Source organism: Tachyglossus aculeatus, chromosome 8 (genome assembly GCF_015852505.1).
Source record: "Tachyglossus aculeatus isolate mTacAcu1 chromosome 8, mTacAcu1.pri, whole genome shotgun sequence".
In the NCBI taxonomy this organism is placed as follows: Eukaryota; Metazoa; Chordata; class Mammalia; order Monotremata; family Tachyglossidae; genus Tachyglossus; species Tachyglossus aculeatus.
The window spans coordinates 35,249,484-35,266,046 of record NC_052073.1 but is presented as its reverse complement, the minus strand read 5'-3'; the positions used below and the strand labels follow the sequence as shown (position 1 = coordinate 35,266,046).

General features: G+C 55.3%; 1 protein-coding gene across 1 annotated transcript in view; it reads left to right on the top strand.

Moving 5' to 3' along the window:
• TGM3 (transglutaminase 3) overlaps window positions 1–16,563 on the top strand; it is a 54,279-nt gene that overhangs the window by 25,870 nt on the left and 11,846 nt on the right. The window contains exons 6-9 of the mRNA XM_038750055.1: window positions 3,403–3,580; window positions 5,399–5,534; window positions 6,295–6,398; window positions 7,949–8,194. Of these exons, the coding sequence (XP_038605983.1) occupies window positions 3,403–3,580; window positions 5,399–5,534; window positions 6,295–6,398; window positions 7,949–8,194 (664 nt within the window). The remainder of the gene's footprint in view (window positions 1–3,402; window positions 3,581–5,398; window positions 5,535–6,294; window positions 6,399–7,948; window positions 8,195–16,563) is intronic.

The window sequence follows — 16,563 nt, the reverse complement described above, 5'->3', positions numbered from 1 at the left end:
GGCGCTTACTATGTGCCAAGCACTGTTCTAAGCGCTGGGGAGGTTACAAGGTGATCAGGTTGTCCCACGGGGGGTTCACAGTCTTCATCCCCATTTGACAGATGAGGGAACTGAGGCCCAGAGAAGTGAAGTGACTGGCCCAAAGTCACACAGCTGACAAAAATGATAATAATGATGGCATTTATTAAGCACTTACTATGTGCCAAGCACTGTTCTAAGCACTGGGGAGGTTACAAGGTGATCAGTTTGTCCCACGTGGGGCTCACAGTCTTCCTCCCCAGTTGACAGATGAGGGAACTGAGGCCCAGAGAAGTGACTGGCCCAAAGTCACACAGCTGATAATAATAATAATAATAATAATAATGGCATTTATTAAGCGCTTACTATGTGCCAAGCACTGTTCTAAGCGCTGGGGAGGTTACAAGGTGATCAGGTTGTCCCCCGGGGGGCTCACAGTCTTCACCCCCATTTTACAGATAAGGGAACTGAGGCCCAGAGAAGTGAAGTGACTCGCCCAAAGTCACAGAGCTGACAATAGTAATAATAACAATAATAATAATAATGGCATTTATTAAGCACTTACTATGTGCCAAGCACTGTTATAAGCGCGGGGGAGGTTACAAGGTGATCAGGTTGTCCCATGGGGGGCTCACACAATTGACAGATGAGGGAACTGAGGCACAGAGAAGTGAAGCGACTGGCCCCAAGTCACCCAGCTGACAAGTGGCGGAGCCGGGATTTGAACCCACGACCTCCGACTCCAAAGCCCGGACTCCTTCCACTGAGCCACGCTGCTCACTCCTTCATTCCGTCCTATTTACTGAGCGCTTACCGCGTGCAGAACACTGGACTAAGCGCTTGGAGAGGACGATTCGGCCAGAGATAGAGACGATCGTCATCATCATCATCATCATCAATCGTACTTATTGAGCGCTTACTATGTGCAGAGCACTGGACTAAGCGCTTGGGAAGTACAATCCCAATCGATCCCGACTCGACAACGGGCTCACGGTCTAGAAGGGGGAGACGGACGACAAAAAAACAAAACAAAACAAGTGGGCAGGCGTCAAAACCATCAAAATAGATCCACAGAATTATAGGTAATTAATTGAGCGCAGTGAGCGTTCAATAAGTACAGTCGAACTCAATAAATACGATTGAATGAATGAACGAATTAATTTATTGAGCGCCGACAGTGTGCGGAGCAAGCGCTCAGTACAGCGCTCTGCCCGCGGTAAGCGCTCAATAAATGCGATTGAGTGATTGGACGAATGAATTCATTGAGCGCTGACCGTATGCGGAGCAAGCGCTCAGTACAGCACTCTGCCCGCGGTAAGCATTCAATAAATACAATCGACTGACAATTGCCCACAATAAGCACTCAATAAATACAATTTAATGAAGGAATGAATTTATTGAGCACTGACTGCTTTTGGAGCAAGCGCTCAGGACAGCGCTCTGCCTGCAGTAAGCGCTCAATAAATACAATCAACTGACAATTGCCCACAATAAGCACTCAATAAATACGATTGAGTGAATGAAGGAATGAATTTATTGAGCGCTGACCACATGCGGAGCAAGCGCTCAGTACAGCGCTTTGCCCACAGTAAACGTTCAATAAATACAATCTACTGACAATTGCCCACAATAAGCACTCAATAAATATGATTGAGTGAATGAAGGAATGAATTTATTGAGCACTGACTGCTTTTGGAGCAAGCGCTCAGTACAGCACTCTGCCCGCAGTAAGCGCTCAATAAATACAATCGACTGACAATTGCCCACAATAAGCGCTCAATAAATACGATTGAGTGAATGAAGGAATGAATTTGAGCGCTGACCACGTGCGGAGCAAGTGCTCAGTACAGTGCTCTGCCCACAGTAAGCATTCAATAAATACAATCGACTGACAATTGCCCACAATAAGCGCTCAATAAATACGATTGAATGAAGGAATGAATTTATTGAGCGCTGACTGCTTTTGGAGCAAGCGCTCAGTACAGCGCTCTGCCCGCAGTAAGCGTTCAATAAATACAATCGACTGACAATTGCCCACAATAAGCGCTCAATAAATACGATTTAATGAAGGAATGAATTTATTGAGCACTGACCGCGTGCGAAGCAAGTGCTTAGTAATAATAATAATGATGATGATGGCTTTTGTTAAGCGCTTACTATGTGCAAAGCACTGTTCTAAGCGCTACTAGAGTGCTTTGCCCGCATAGGCGCTCAATAAATACAACCAACTGACTGACAATTACTCCCAGTAAGCGCTCAGGAAATACAATGAATTTATCTTACGGAGAAACAGCGTGGCTCAGTGGAAAGAGCCCGGGCTTTGGAGTCAGAGGTCATGGGTTCAAATTCCGCCTCCGCCACCTTTCAGCTGGGTGACTTTGGGCAAGTCACTTCACTTCTCTGGGCCTCAGTTCCCTCATCTGGAAAATGGGGATTAAAAACTGTAAGCCCCTTGTGGGACAATCGGATCACCTTGTAACCTCCCCGGCGCTTAGAACAGTGCTTGGCACATAGTAAGCGCTTAACAAATGCCATTATTATTATTATTATTATTATTATTATTCTCTGAGCCTCAGTGACCTCATCTGTAAAATGGGGATAAAGACTGTGAGCCCCACGGGGGACAACTTGATCACCTTGTATCCCCCCCACAGCGCTTAGAACAGTGCTTTGCACATAGTAAGCGCTTAACAAATGCCATCATTATTATTCTCTGAGCCTCAGTGACCTCACCTGGAAAATGGGGATGAAGACTGGGAGCCCCACGGGGGACAACTTGATCACCTTGTTTCCCCCCCCCCCAGCGCTTAGAACAGTGCTTTGCACATAGTAAGCACTTAACAAATGTCATCATTATTATTATTATTATTCTCTGGGCCTCAGTGACCTCATCTGCAAAATGGGGATGAAGACTGGGAGCCCCACGGGGGACAACTTGATCACCTTGTATCCTCCCCAGCGCCTAGAACAGTGCTTTGCACATAGTAAGCGCTTAACAAATGCCATTATTATTATTATTATTAAAGAGCCCAGTTTTTGGAGTCAGAGGTCACGGGTTCGAATGCCGACTCCACCACATGTCTGCTGTGTGACTTTGGGCAAATCACTTCACTTCTCTGAGCCTCAGTTTCCTCATCTGGAAAATGGGGATGAAGACTGGGAGCCCCACGGGGGACAACTTGATCACCTTGTATCCCCTGTGGGACACCCTGATCGCCTTGTAACCTCCCCAGCGCTTAGAACAGTGCTTGGCACATAGTAAGCGCTTAACAAATGCCATTATTATTATTATTATGATTATGACTGCGTGCAGAGCACTTACAACGCCGTCGGTGCTCAGTAAATAGCCCGGAAGGCCGGAACGAGCGTGCGGGTGGGTTGCAGGTGAACGGGAATGACGACTCCGGGGTCCTGGCGGGGAACTGGAGTGGGGAGTACGCGGGGGGCCGAGACCCCCGCAACTGGAACGGCAGCGTGGAGATCCTCAAGGAGTGGAAGAAGACCGGCTACCAACCCGTCCGCTACGGCCAGTGCTGGGTCTTCGCCGGGACCCTCAACACCGGTCAGCTGGGAAACGGGGGCGGGGGGCCGGGAATGGGGGGAATCCAGGAGTTTGGGGGGCTGGGAAAGGGGGGACACACACACACATACACACAACTGGATAACAGTTCACTACGGACAGGCCTCGGCCTTCGCTGGGCCTGGGCCTTCGCTGGGCTTTTAAGCGCTGGTCAGCTTGGGGGGGCAGTGGAGATTGGGGAGGGGGTCTCAGGGTCCTGGGGGGCTGGGAAAGGGGGGACCCAGGAGGTGGGGGGCTGGGAAATTGGGGGGCACAGAGAATTGGGGTGATGGCTTGCTTTGGATGGGGCCGGGCCTTCACTGGGACGTTCAGCGCTGGTCAGTGGGTGGGGGGCGGGGGGGAAAGAGGGGGTTGGGGAGGGGGTCTCAGGGTCCTGGGGGGCTGGGAAAGGGGGGACCCAGGAGTTGGGAGGCTGGGAAAAGGGGGGACACAAAGAATTGGGAGGCTGGGAAAAGGGGGGACACAGAGAATTGGGGTAATGGTTTGCTGTGGATGGGGCTGGGCCTTCACTGGGCTTTTCAGTGCTGGTCAGCTGGGGGGCATGGGGGGGAAGAGGGGGTTGGGGAGGGGGTCTCAGGGTCTGGGGGGGCTGGGAAAGGGGGGACCCAGGAGTTGGGGGGCTGGGAAAGCGGGGACACAGAGAATTGGGGTGACGGTTTGCTATGGATGGGGCTGGGCCTTCCCTGGGACTTTCAGCACTGGTCAGCTGGTGGGGTGGGGGGGAAGAGGGAGCTAGGGAGGGGGTCTCAGGGTCCTGGGAAAGGGGGGATCCAGAGGGTGGGGGGGCTGGGAAAGGGGGGGACACACAGAATTGGGGTGATGGTTTCCTATGGATGGGGCTGGGCCTTCACTGGGACTTTCAGTATTGGTCAGCTTGGGGGGGGAGGTGGAGATCACGGAGGGGGTCTCAGGGTCTCGGGGCCTGGGAAAGGGGGGACACAGGAGTTGGGGGGCTGAGAAACAGAATTGGGGTGACGGTTTACTATGGATGGGGCTGGGCCTTCACTTTGACTTTCAGCACTGGTCAGCTTGGGGGCGGCGGTGGAGATTGCGGAGGGGGTCTCAGGGTCTCGGGGCCTGGGAAAGGGGGGACACAGGAGTTGGGGGGCTGAGAAACAGGGGGACACAGAGAATTGGGGTAACAGTTTGCTTTGGAAGGGGCCGGGCCTTCTCTGTGACTTTCAGCGCCGGTCAGCTGAGGGTGGTGAGGAGGAAAAAGGGGGTTGGGGAGGGGGTCTCAGGGTCCTGGGGGGCTGGGAAAGGGGGGACCCAGGTGTTGGGGGGCTGGGAAAAGGGGGGACCCAGAGAATTGGGGTAATGGTTTGCTACGGATGGGGCTGGGCCTTCACTGGGGCGTTCAGCGCTGGTCAGCTGGGGGACATGGGGGGAAAGAGGGGGTTGGGGAGGGGGTCTCAGGGTCCTGGGGGGCTGGGAAAGGGGGGACACACAGAATTGGGGTGACGGTTTGCTATGGACGGGGCTGGGCCTTCACTGGGACGTTCAGCGCTGGTCAGCTGGGGGACATGGGGGGAAAGAGGGGGTTGGGGAGGGGGTCTCAGGGGCTGGGGGGGGCTGGGAAAGGGGGGACCCAGGAGTTGGGGGGCTGGGAAAAGGGGGGACACAGAGAATTGGGGTAGTGGTTTGCTACGGATGGGGCTGGGCCTTCACTGGGGCGTTCAGCGCTGGTCAGCTGGGGGGGTGTGTGGAGGGGGCTCTCGGGGGTCCTGGGGGACTGCAAAGGCGGGGATTGGGGGCAGAGCGGGGCCGACGGTCGCCTCCCCCACTGCCCGCCCCGTCCAGTGCTCCGGTGCTTGGGGATCCCGGCCCGCGTCATCACCAACTTCAACTCGGCCCACGACACGGACCGGAACCTGACGGTGGACGTCTACTACGACCCCCTGGGCAACCCGCTGGACAAAGGCAGCGACAGCGTCTGGTGAGGGGCCCATCCCGGCCGGGCGGGTTCGCGGGGAGCGTCCAGTACGGGGGCTAGACACGATCCCCCGTCCTCAGAGAGCCGGCGGTCAACTGTGTGCGGAGCACACTGGACTGAGCGCTGGGGAGCGTCCAGTACAGTGAATAGACACGATCCCCCGTCCTCAAAGAGCCGATGGTCAGCTGTGTGCAGAGCACTGGACTGAGCGCTGGGGAGCGTCCAGTACAGTGAATAGACACGATCCCCTGTCCTCAAAGAGCCGATGGTCAGCTGTGTGCAGAGCACTGGACTGAGCGCTGGGGAGCGTCCAGTACAGTGAATAGACACGATCCCCTGTCCTCAAAGAGCCGATGGTCAGCTGTGTGCAGAGCACTGGACTGAGCGCTGGAGTGCGTCCAGTACAGTAAATAGACAAGATCCCCCGTCCCCGAAGAGTCGACGGTCAACTGTGTGCAGAGCACTGGACTGAGCGCTGGGGAGCGTCCAGTACAGTGAATAGACACGGTCCCCCGTCCTCAAAGAGCCGTCCGTCGGTCAACTGTGTGCAGAGCACTGGACTGAGCGCTGGGGAGCGTCCAATAGAGCGGCCCCCGCCCCCGGCAACCCGACCGTCCATCCGTCAATCAAGGCTATTTATGGAGCACCTACTGCTTGCGGAGCACTGGACTGAGCGCCGGGGAGGGCCCCGTTTCCGGGGCTGCGGAGGACGCCCCCCCTGACCTTGGGGGGGGGGGGTCTCCCCTCCCCCGCCGCCCCCCAGGAACTTCCACGTGTGGAACGAGGGCTGGTTTCTCCGCACGGACCTGGGCCCCTCCTACAATGGCTGGCAGGTACTGGACGCCACCCCGCAGGAGCGGAGTCAGGGTGAGACACAGGCACCCCTCCTCCCACCGGCCCCCGGCCCCCCAAGTCCCCTCCCCCAGGGCCCCCTGCCTTCCCACTGCCCCCCAACATCCCCCCAGGACCCCTATCCACCCTCCCACTGCCCCCCGGCCCCCCAACATCCCCCTCAAGGCCCCCATCCAACCTCTCACCGCCCCCCGGCCCCCCAAGCATCCTCCCCCAGGGCCCCCTGCCTTCCCCCCGCCCCCCGGGCCCCCAGGCATCCTCCCCCCAGGGACCCCTGCCTTCCCACTGCCCCCAGGCCCCCCACCCACCCTCCCCCTACCCCCCGGCCCTCTAGGCATCCCCCAAGGACCCCAACCCAATCTCCCCCCGCCCCCCGGCCCCCCAAGCATCCTCCCCCAGGGCCCCCTGCCTTCCCCCCGCCCCCCGGCCCCCCAAGCATCCTCCTCCAGGACCCCCATCCAACCTCCCACTACTCCCGGCCCCCCAAGCATCCTCCCCCAGGGACCCCTGCCTTCCCCCCGCCCCCCGGCCCCCCAACATCCCCCTCAAGCCCCCCATCCAACCTCTCACCGCCCCTCGGCCCCCCAAGCATCCTCCCCCTGGAACCCCTGCCTTCCCACCGCCCCCCGGCCCCCCAACATCCCCCTCAGGCCCCCAACCCAATCTCCCACCGCCCCCAGCCCCCCCAAGCATCCTCCCCCAGGGACCTCTGCCTTTCCACCGCCCCCCGGCCCCCCCAAGCATCCCCCCCAGGCCCCCCACCCAATCTCCCACTGCCCTCTGACCCTCAAGCATCCTCCCCCCAGGGACCCCTGCCTTCCCACCGCCCCCCGGGCCCCCAGGCATCCTCCCCCCAGGGACCCCTGCCCTCCCACTGCCCCCAGGCCCCCCACCCACCCTCCCACTACCCCCCGGCCCTCCAGGTATCCCCCCAGGACCCCAACCCACCCTCCCACCACCCTCCGGCCCCCCAAGCATCCTCCCCCAGGGACCTCTGCCTTCCCACCGCCCCCCGGCCCCCCAGAATCTCTCCAGGACCCCCACCCAACCTCCCACTGCCCCCCGGCCTGCCTTCCCACCGCCCCCCGGGCCCCCAACCTCCTCCCCAGGCCCTCCACCCAACCTCCCACCACTCCCTGGCCCCCCAAGCATCCTCCCCCAGGGACCCCTGACTTCCCACCGCCCCCCGGCCCCCTAAGCATCCTCCCCCAGGGACCCCTGCCTTCCCACCGGCCCCCAGCCCCCCAAGCATCCCCCCAGGGCCCCCACCCACCCTCCCACGGCCCCCTGGTCCCCCAAGCATCCTCCCCCAGGGACCCCTGCCTTCCCACCGCCCCCCGGCCCCCCAGCATCCCTCTAGGCCTCCCACCCAACCTCCCATCGCCCTCTGGTACCCCAAGCGTCCCCCCCGCAGGGACCCCTGCCTTCCCACTGGCCCCCAGGCCCCCCCCCAACCTCCCACCGCCCCCCGGCCCCCCAAGCATCCCCCCAGGCCCCCCCCCCAACCTCCCACCGCCCTCCGGTCCCCCAAGCATCCTCCCCCCGTGCCCCCCTCGCCCTCGCAGGGGTGTTCCAGTGCGGGCCGTCGTCGGTGGCGGCCATCCGGGCCGGGGACGTGCAGCTGGACTTCGACGCGCCCTTCGTGTTCGCCGAGGTGAACGCCGACCGCATCACCTGGGTCTACGACGCGGCCGACGGCAGCCAGCGGCAGAGCGGGCTGGACGCCTCCTCCGTGGGCCGCTTCATCAGCACCAAGGCCGTCGGCACCGACGCCCGCCTCGACCTCACCGAGAGATACAAGTTCCCCGAAGGTCAGGCCCCGGCCCGGGGAGCAGGGAGAGGGAGGGAGGGAGGTGGAGGGATGCAAAGTGCTCGGGAGCAGCCGGGAGAAGCGGGGAGGGAGATGGATGATGCCCGGGAGCAGCTGGGACAAGAGGGAGGGAGATGGAAAGGGCTCGGGAGCAGCCGGGAGAAAGGGGAGGGAGATGGATGATGCTCAGGAGCAGCTGGGAGAAGAGGGAGGGAGATGCACAGTGCTCGGGAACAGCTGGGAGAAGAGGGAGGGAGATGGAGGATGCTCAGGAGCAGCTGGGAGAAGAGGGAGGGAGATGGAAAGTGCTCGGGAGCAGCTGGGAGAAGAGGGAGGGAGATGGAAGATGCTCAGGAGCAGCCGGGAGAAGAGGGAGGGAGATGGAAAGTGCTCGGGAGCAGCTGGGAGAAGAAGGAGGGAGATGGAAAGGGCTCAGGAGGAGATGGGAGAAGAGGGAGGGAGATGGAAGATGCTCAGGAGCAGCTGGGAGAAGAGGGAGGGAGATTACATATCTATTCTATTTATTTTATTTTGTTAGTATGTTTGGTTTTGTTCTCTGTCTCCCCCTTTTAGACTGTGAGCCCACTGTTGGGTAGGGACCGTCTCTAGATGTTGCCAATTTGGACTTCCCAAGCGCTTAGTACAGTGCTCTGCACACAGTAAGCGCTCAATAAATACGATTGATGATGATGATGATGATGCAAAGTGCTCAGGAACAGCTGGGAGAAGAGGGAGGGAGATGGATGATGCCCGGGAGCAGCCGGGAGAAGATGGAGGGAGATGGAAAGGGCTCGGGAGCAGCTGGGAGAAGAGGGAGGGAGATGGAAGATGCTCAAGAGCAGCTGGGAGAAGAGGGAGGGAGATGGAGGATGCTCAAGAGCAGCTGGGAGAAGAGGGAGGGAGATGGAGGATGCTCGGGAGCAGCTGGGAGAAGAGGGAGGGAGATTACATATCTATTCTATTTATTTTATTTTGTTAGTATGTTTGGTTTTGTTCTCTGTCTCCCCCTTTTAGACTGTGAGCCCACTGTTGGGTAGGGACCGTCTCTATACATTGCCAATTTGGACTTCCCAAGCGCTTAGTACAGTGCTCTGCACATAGTAAGCGCTCAATAAATACGATTGATGATGATGATGATGATGATGCAAAGTGCTCAGGAACAGCTGGGAGAAGAGGGAGGGAGATGGATGATGCCCGGGAGGAGCCGGGAGAAGAGGGAGGGAGATGGAAAGTGCTCGGGAGCAGCTGGGAGAAGAGGGAGGGAGATGGAAGATGCTCAAGAGCAGCTGGGAGAAGAGGGAGGGAGATGGAAGATGCCCAAGAGCAGCTGGGAGAAGAAGGAGGGAGATGGAAAGGGCTCAGGAGGAGATGGGAGAAGAGGGAGGGAGATGGAAGATGCTCAGGAGCAGCTGGGAGAAGAGGGAGGGAGATTACATATCTATTCTATTTATTTTATTTTGTTAGTATGTTTGGTTTTGTTCTCTGTCTCCCCCTTTTAGACTGTGAGCCCGCCGTCGGGTAGGGACCGTCTCTAGATGTTGCCAATTTGTACTTCCCAAGCGCTTAGTCCAGTGCTCTGCACACAGTAAGCGCTCAATAAATACGATTGATGATGATGATGATGATGATGAGGGCAGGCCGCCGCAGAGGACTCCGCGAGGAGGCCCTCGAAGCCCGGAAACGCCGCCGTCCATCCCGGGCGGGCCGGAGGCCGGATTCCCCAGGCCGGGAGTCACCCGGGGTGGCCGGGGGCTGGGGTGAGCGCCCCTCAATTAGGTTAATCAGGGCCCCAGGGGTGAGGCGGGAACCCGGGGAGTCATCGAGGCGTCCGGGCGGAGGCCGCCACTAAAAGCCAAGGCCGCCAGCCGAGAGGAGGCCGAGCCTTCGCCCGGAACCGCCAAGGTACTTTTCCTTCCGCCCCTCGGTCGCCACCGGTGTCCGTGGAGCTTTGGGCGAGCCGCTTCCTTCCCCGGGCCTCGGTTCCCTCGCCCGGGGAGGCCCCGAGCCCCTCGAGGGACCGCGTGGCGTCCCCCCTGACGCCCGACATGTCGTAAGCGCTTAGCTAGGCCGTCCTCGTCATTGGCGTTACTGTCGCGACAGGCCCGGGCGCTCCCCCTTTTAGACTGTGAGCCCACTGTTGGGTAGGGACTGTCTCTATGTGTTGCCAATTTGTACTTCCCAACCGCTTAGTACAGTGCTCTGCACATAGTAAGCACTCAATAAATACGATTGATTGATTGATTGATTGTACTGAGCGACGAGAGGCCGGGCTGGAGTGTCCGAGGGAGTGGGTTCTCACGTCCCGGCTCCGCCGGGTGACCTCGGGCCGGTCGCTTCCCTCCTCTGGGCCTCGGTTGCCTCGTCTGGAATATGGGGATGGAGACCGCCAGCCCCCCGTGGGACAACCTGATCACCTTAATAATAATGAGGGCATTTAGTAAGCGCTTACTATGTGCCAAGCACTGTTCTAAGCTCTGGGGGGGGGGTTACAAGGTGATCAGGTGGTCCCACAGGGGCTCACAGTCTTCATCCCCGTTTTCTTTTAGACTGTGAGCCCACTGTTGGGTAGGGACTGTCTCTATGTGTTGCCAATTTGTACTTCCCAAGCGCTTAGTACAGTGCTCTGCACATAGTAAGCGCTCAATAAATACGATTGATTCCAGATGAGGTCACTGAGGCCCACAGTGACTTGCCCAAATTGGCGGAGCCGGGATTCGAACCCACGGCCTCTGACTCCAAAGCCCGGGCTCTTTCCACTGAGCCACGCTGCTCTTGTTAGCTTTGTGACTTTGGGCAAGTCACTCAACTTCTCTGGGCCTCAGTTTCCTCATCTGCAAAATGGGGATGAAGACCAGGAGCCCCCCGGGGGACAACCTGATCACCTTGTATTCCCCCCACCTCCCCCCCGGCGCTTAGAACAGTGCTTGGCACATAGTAAGTGCTTAACAAATACCAACATTATTATTAACAAATATTACAACTATTGTATTCATTCATTCCATCGTATTTATTGAGCGCTTCCTGTGTGCAGAGCACTGGACTAAGCGCTTGGGAAGTCCAAGTCGGCAACATCGAGAGACGGTCCCGACCCAACAGCGGGCTCACAGTCTGGAAGATATTAATAATAAAAATAATAATGGCATTTGTTAAGCGCTTACTATGTGCCAAGCACTGTTCTAAGCGCTAGGGAGGTTACAAGGTGATCAGGTTGTCCCACGTGGGGCTCACAGTCTTCATCCCCATTTGACAGAGGAGGTGACTGAGGCCCAGAGAATAATAATAATAATAATGATGAGGGCATTTGTTAAGCGCTTACTATGTGCCAAGCACTGTTCTAATCGATCAATCGTATTTATTGAGCGCTTACTGTGTGCAGAGCACTGTACTAAGCGCTTGGGAAGTACAAGATGGCAACATAGAGAGAACGCTGGGGAGGTTACAAGTTGATCGGGTTGTCCCACGGGGGGCTCATAGAGAGAATGCTGGGGAGGTTACAAGTTGATCGGGTTGTCCCACGGGGGGCTCACAGTCTTCATCCCCATTTTCCAGATGAGGGAACTGAGGCACGGAGAAGTGAAGTGACTTGCCCAAAGTCACCCAGCTGACAATTGGTGGAGGCGGGATTTGAACCCATGACCTCTGACTCCAAAGCCCGGGCTCTTTCCACTGAGCCATGCTGCTTCTCTAGAAGTAACCTTGTATCTCCCCCAGCGACTAGAACAGTGCCGGGCGCATAGGAAGTGCTTAACAAATACCATTATTATTATTATTATTATTATTATTAGAAAGGCTTCTGGGGGGCGTCCCCTCTTGTAATAATAATAATAATAATAATAATAATAATAATAATAATAATAATGGCATATGTGCCAAGCACTGTTCTAAGCACCAACAGTCAGACAGTCAAAGCCTTGTGGGCAGGGAATGTGTCTGTTTATAATAATAATAATAACAATAATAATAATAATAATGGTATTTATTAAGCATTTACTCTGTGCAAAGCACTGTTCTAAGCGCTGGGGAGGTTACAAAGTGATCAGGTTGTCCCACGGGGGGCTCACAGTCTTCATCCCCATTTTCCAGATGAGGTCACTGAGGCCCAGAGAAGTGAAGTGACTAGCCTAAAGTCACACAGCTGACAGTTGGTGGAGCCAGGATTTGAACCCATGACCTCTGACTCCAAAGCCCGGGCTCTTCCTACTGAGCCACGCTGCTTCTCTACTGGACTCTCCCAAGGGTTTAGTACAGTACCCTGCACGCAGTATATTGATTTCTGTTCGTGTCTGTCATTCATTCATTCATTCATTAATTCATTCATTCAATCGTATTTATTGAGCGCTTACTGTGTGCAGAGCACTGTACTAAGCGCTTGGGAAGTACAAGCTGTCCCCCCGGCTCTAGCTTCTCAGCCCCTTGTGGGCCGGGAATGATCTAGGCGCTGAATGCTTTTTCTTTTTTAAGGTTATGTGTTAAGCGCTTACTACGTGGCGGGCACTGTACTAAGCGCCGGGGTGGATCTGAGCCGATCTGGTCGGACACGGTCTCTGTCCCACACGATGCTCACGGTCTCCATCCCCATTTTCCTGATGAGAAAACCGAGGCCCGGAAAAGTGGAGTGACTTGCCCAAGGTCACCCTGCAGACAAGTGGTGGAGCCGGGATTAATAATAATAATAATAATAATAATTATTATTATTATTATTATTATGATAATAATGATAATAATAATAATAATGGTATTTGTCAGGCGTTTACAGTGTGCCAAGCACACAGGCACTGAATCCTTTGAGAAGCAGCGTGGCTCAGTGGCAAGAGCCCGGGCTTTGGAGCCAGAGGTCATGGGTTCGAATCCTGACTCCACCAACCATCAGCTGGGTGACTTTGGGCAAGTTGCTTCACTTCTCTGGGCCTCAGTTCCCTCATCTGGAAAATGGGGATTAAACTGTGAGCCCCCCGTGGGACAACCTGATCACCTTGTAACCTCCCCAGCGCTTAGAACAGTGCTTGGCATAGAGTAAGCGCTTAACAAATACCGTCGTCATCATCATTTTGCTTTTTTTAATGGTTAAGCACTTACTAGGTGCCTGGCACTGTGCTAAGTGCCAGGGTGGATAATAATAATAATAATAATAATAATAATGATGATAGCATTTATTAAGAGCTTACTATGTGCAAAGCAGCATTTGCCAGGGTGGATAATAATAATAATAATAATAATAATAATAATAATAATAATAATAATAGTATTTGTCAATAATAATAATAATGGCATTTATTAAGCGCTTACTATGTGCAAAGCACCGTGCTAAGCGCTGAAGGGGGGGATATGAGGTGATCGGGTTGTCCCACGGGGGGCTCACAGTCATCATCCCCATTTTCCAGATGAGGGAACTGAGGCCCAGAGAAGTGAAGCGACTCGCCCAGAGTCACACAGCTGACAATGGGCAGAGCCGGGATTTAATAATAATAATAATAATAATGATGGCATTTATTAAGCGCTTACTATGTGCAAAGCACCGTTCTAAGCGCTGGGGAGGTTACAAGGTGATCAGGTTGTCCCACGGGGGGCTCACAGTCTTCATCCCCATTTTCCAGATGAGGTAACTGAGGCCCAGAGAAGTGAAACGACTCGCCCAGAGTCACCCAGCTGACAATGGGCAGAGCCGGGATTTGAACCCATGACCTCTGACTCCAAAGCCCGGGCTCTTCCACGCTGAGCCAGTCGGGTTGGACACGGTCCCCGTCCCACGACGGGGCTCGCGGGTTTTCCAGACGCAGGCCCGGAGGAGTGAAGAGAAGTGACCGGGCCAAGGTCACTCAGCAGACAGGTGGCGGGGCAGGATTAGAACCCAGGTCCTCCCGGCTCCCAGCTGCCGGGGGCCGGAACTGGGGGCGCCGGGGAGGATTCTTTAATAACAGCGATGGCGGCGTCTATTAAGCGATCACTATGTGTCATGAAGAAGGAGAGAGACAGGCCGAGCAGGTCGGACGCCGGCCTGGCGTCCTGTCGGGCCCTCAGGCTAGGTAGGATGGAGGCTAGATGGGGAAACTGAGGCCCGGGGACGTGAAGCGACTCATCCGAGGTCACACGGCGGGTCGGCGGCCGAGCCAGGATTAGAACCCAACTCCCAAGCCTGGGCTCTACCGGCCCTATCTGCTTCTTCGTAACAGGGGAACTTCTTGGAGTCTTAATAATAATAATAATAATGGCATTTATTAAGCGCTTACTATGTGCAAATCACTGTTCTAAGCGCTGGGGAGGCTACCAGGTGATCGGGTTGTCCCACTGGGGGCTCACAGTCTTTGTCCCCATTTGACAGATGAGGTCACTGAGGCCCAGAGAAGTGGACTAGCCCAAAGTCACACAGCCGAAAATTGGCGGAGCCGGGATTTGAATCCATAATAGTAATAATGATGATGATGGCATTTATTAAGCGCTTACTATGTGCCAAGCCCTGTTCTAAGCGCTGGGGAGGTTACAAGGTGATCAGGTTGTCCCCTGGGGGGCTCGCAGCCTTCATCCCCATTTGACAGATGAGGTCACTGAGGCTCAGAGAAGTGGACTAGCCCAAAGTCACACAGCTGAAAATTGGCGGAGCCGGGATTTGAATACATAATAATAATAATAATGGCATTTATTAAGCGCTTACTATGTGCCCAGCACTGTTCTAAGCGCTGGGGAGGTTACGAGGTGATCAGGTTGTCCCATGGGGGGCTCGCAGCCTTCATCCCCATTTGACAGATGAGGGAACTGAGGCCCAGAGAAGTGAAGTGACTTGCCCAAAGTCACACAGCTGCAAGAGCCCGGGCTTTGGAGTCAGAAGCCGTGGGTTCAAATCCCGGCTCTGCCACTTGTCAGCTGTGTGACTTTGGGCAAGTCACTTCACTTCTCTGGGCCTCAGTTACCTCATCTGTAAAATGGGGATGAAGACTGTGAGCCCCTCGTGGGACAACCTGATCACCTTGTTTCTACCCCAGCGCTTAGAACAGTGCTTTGCACATAGTAAGCGCTTAACAAATACCAACGTTATTATTATTATTATTATACCGGCTCCACCAATTGTCAGCTGTGTGACCTTGGGCAAGTCATTTAACTTCTCTGGGCCTCAGTTACCTCATCTGTAAAATGGGGATTAAGACTGTGAGCCCCCCGTGGGACAACCTGATCACTTTGTCACCTCCCCAGCGCTTAGAACAGTGCTTTGCACATAGTAAGCGCTTAATAAATGCCATTAAAAAAAAAAGTGGCGGAGCGGGGATTTGAACCCAAAGCCTCTGACTCCAAAGCCCGGGCTCTTTCCACTGAGCCACGCTGCTTATAATAATAATAATAGCATTTATTAAGCGCTTACTATGTGCAAAGCACTGTTCTAAGCACTGGGGAGGTTACAAGGTGATAAAGTTGCCCCACGGGGGGCTCACAATCTTAATCCCCATTTTACGGATGTGGTAACTGAGGCCCAGTGAAGTGAAGCGACCGGCCCCAAGTCACCCAGCTGACAATTGGCGGAGGCGGGATTTGAACCCAGGACCTCTGACTCCAAAGCCCGGGCTCTTTCCACTGAGCCACGCTGCTTAAGACCGTGAGCCCCCCGTGGGACAACCTGTTCACCTTGTGACCTCCCCAGCGCTTAAAACGGTGCTTTGCACATAGTAAGTGCTTAATTAATGCCATCATTATTTATTATTATTATTTATGGTACGGGGTAAGTGCCTAGCACTCAGAACAGTGCTTGGCACATAGTAAGTGCTCACCAAATGCCATCATTATTACTAGGTGCCACTCTAAGCACCAGGAGAGATACAAGGTGATCAGGTTGTCCCCCGTGGGGCTCCCAGTCTTCATCCCCACTTGACAGATGAGGGAACTGAGGCCCAGAGAATAATAATAATAATAATAATAATAATGATGGCATCTATTAAGCGCTTACTATGTGCCAAGCACTGTTCTAAGCGCTGGGGGAGAGACAAGGTCATCAGGTTGTCCCCCGCGGGGCTCCCAGTCTTCATCCCCACTTGACAGACGAGGGAACTGAGGCCCAGAGAATAATAATAATAATAATAATGGCTTCTATTAAGCGCTTACTATGTGCCAAGCACTGTTCTAAGCGCTGGGGGAGAGACAAGATCATCAGGTTGTCCCCCGCGGGGCTCCCAGTCTTCATCCCCGCTTGACAGACGAGGGAACTGAGGCCCAGAGAATAATAATAATAATAATAATGGCATCTATTAAGCGCTTACTATGTGCCAAGCACTGTTCTAAGCGCTGGGGGAGATACAAGATCATCAGGTTGTCCCCCGCGGGGCTCCCAGTCTTCATCCCCACTTGACAGAAGAGGGAACTGAGGCCCAGAGAATAATAATAATAATA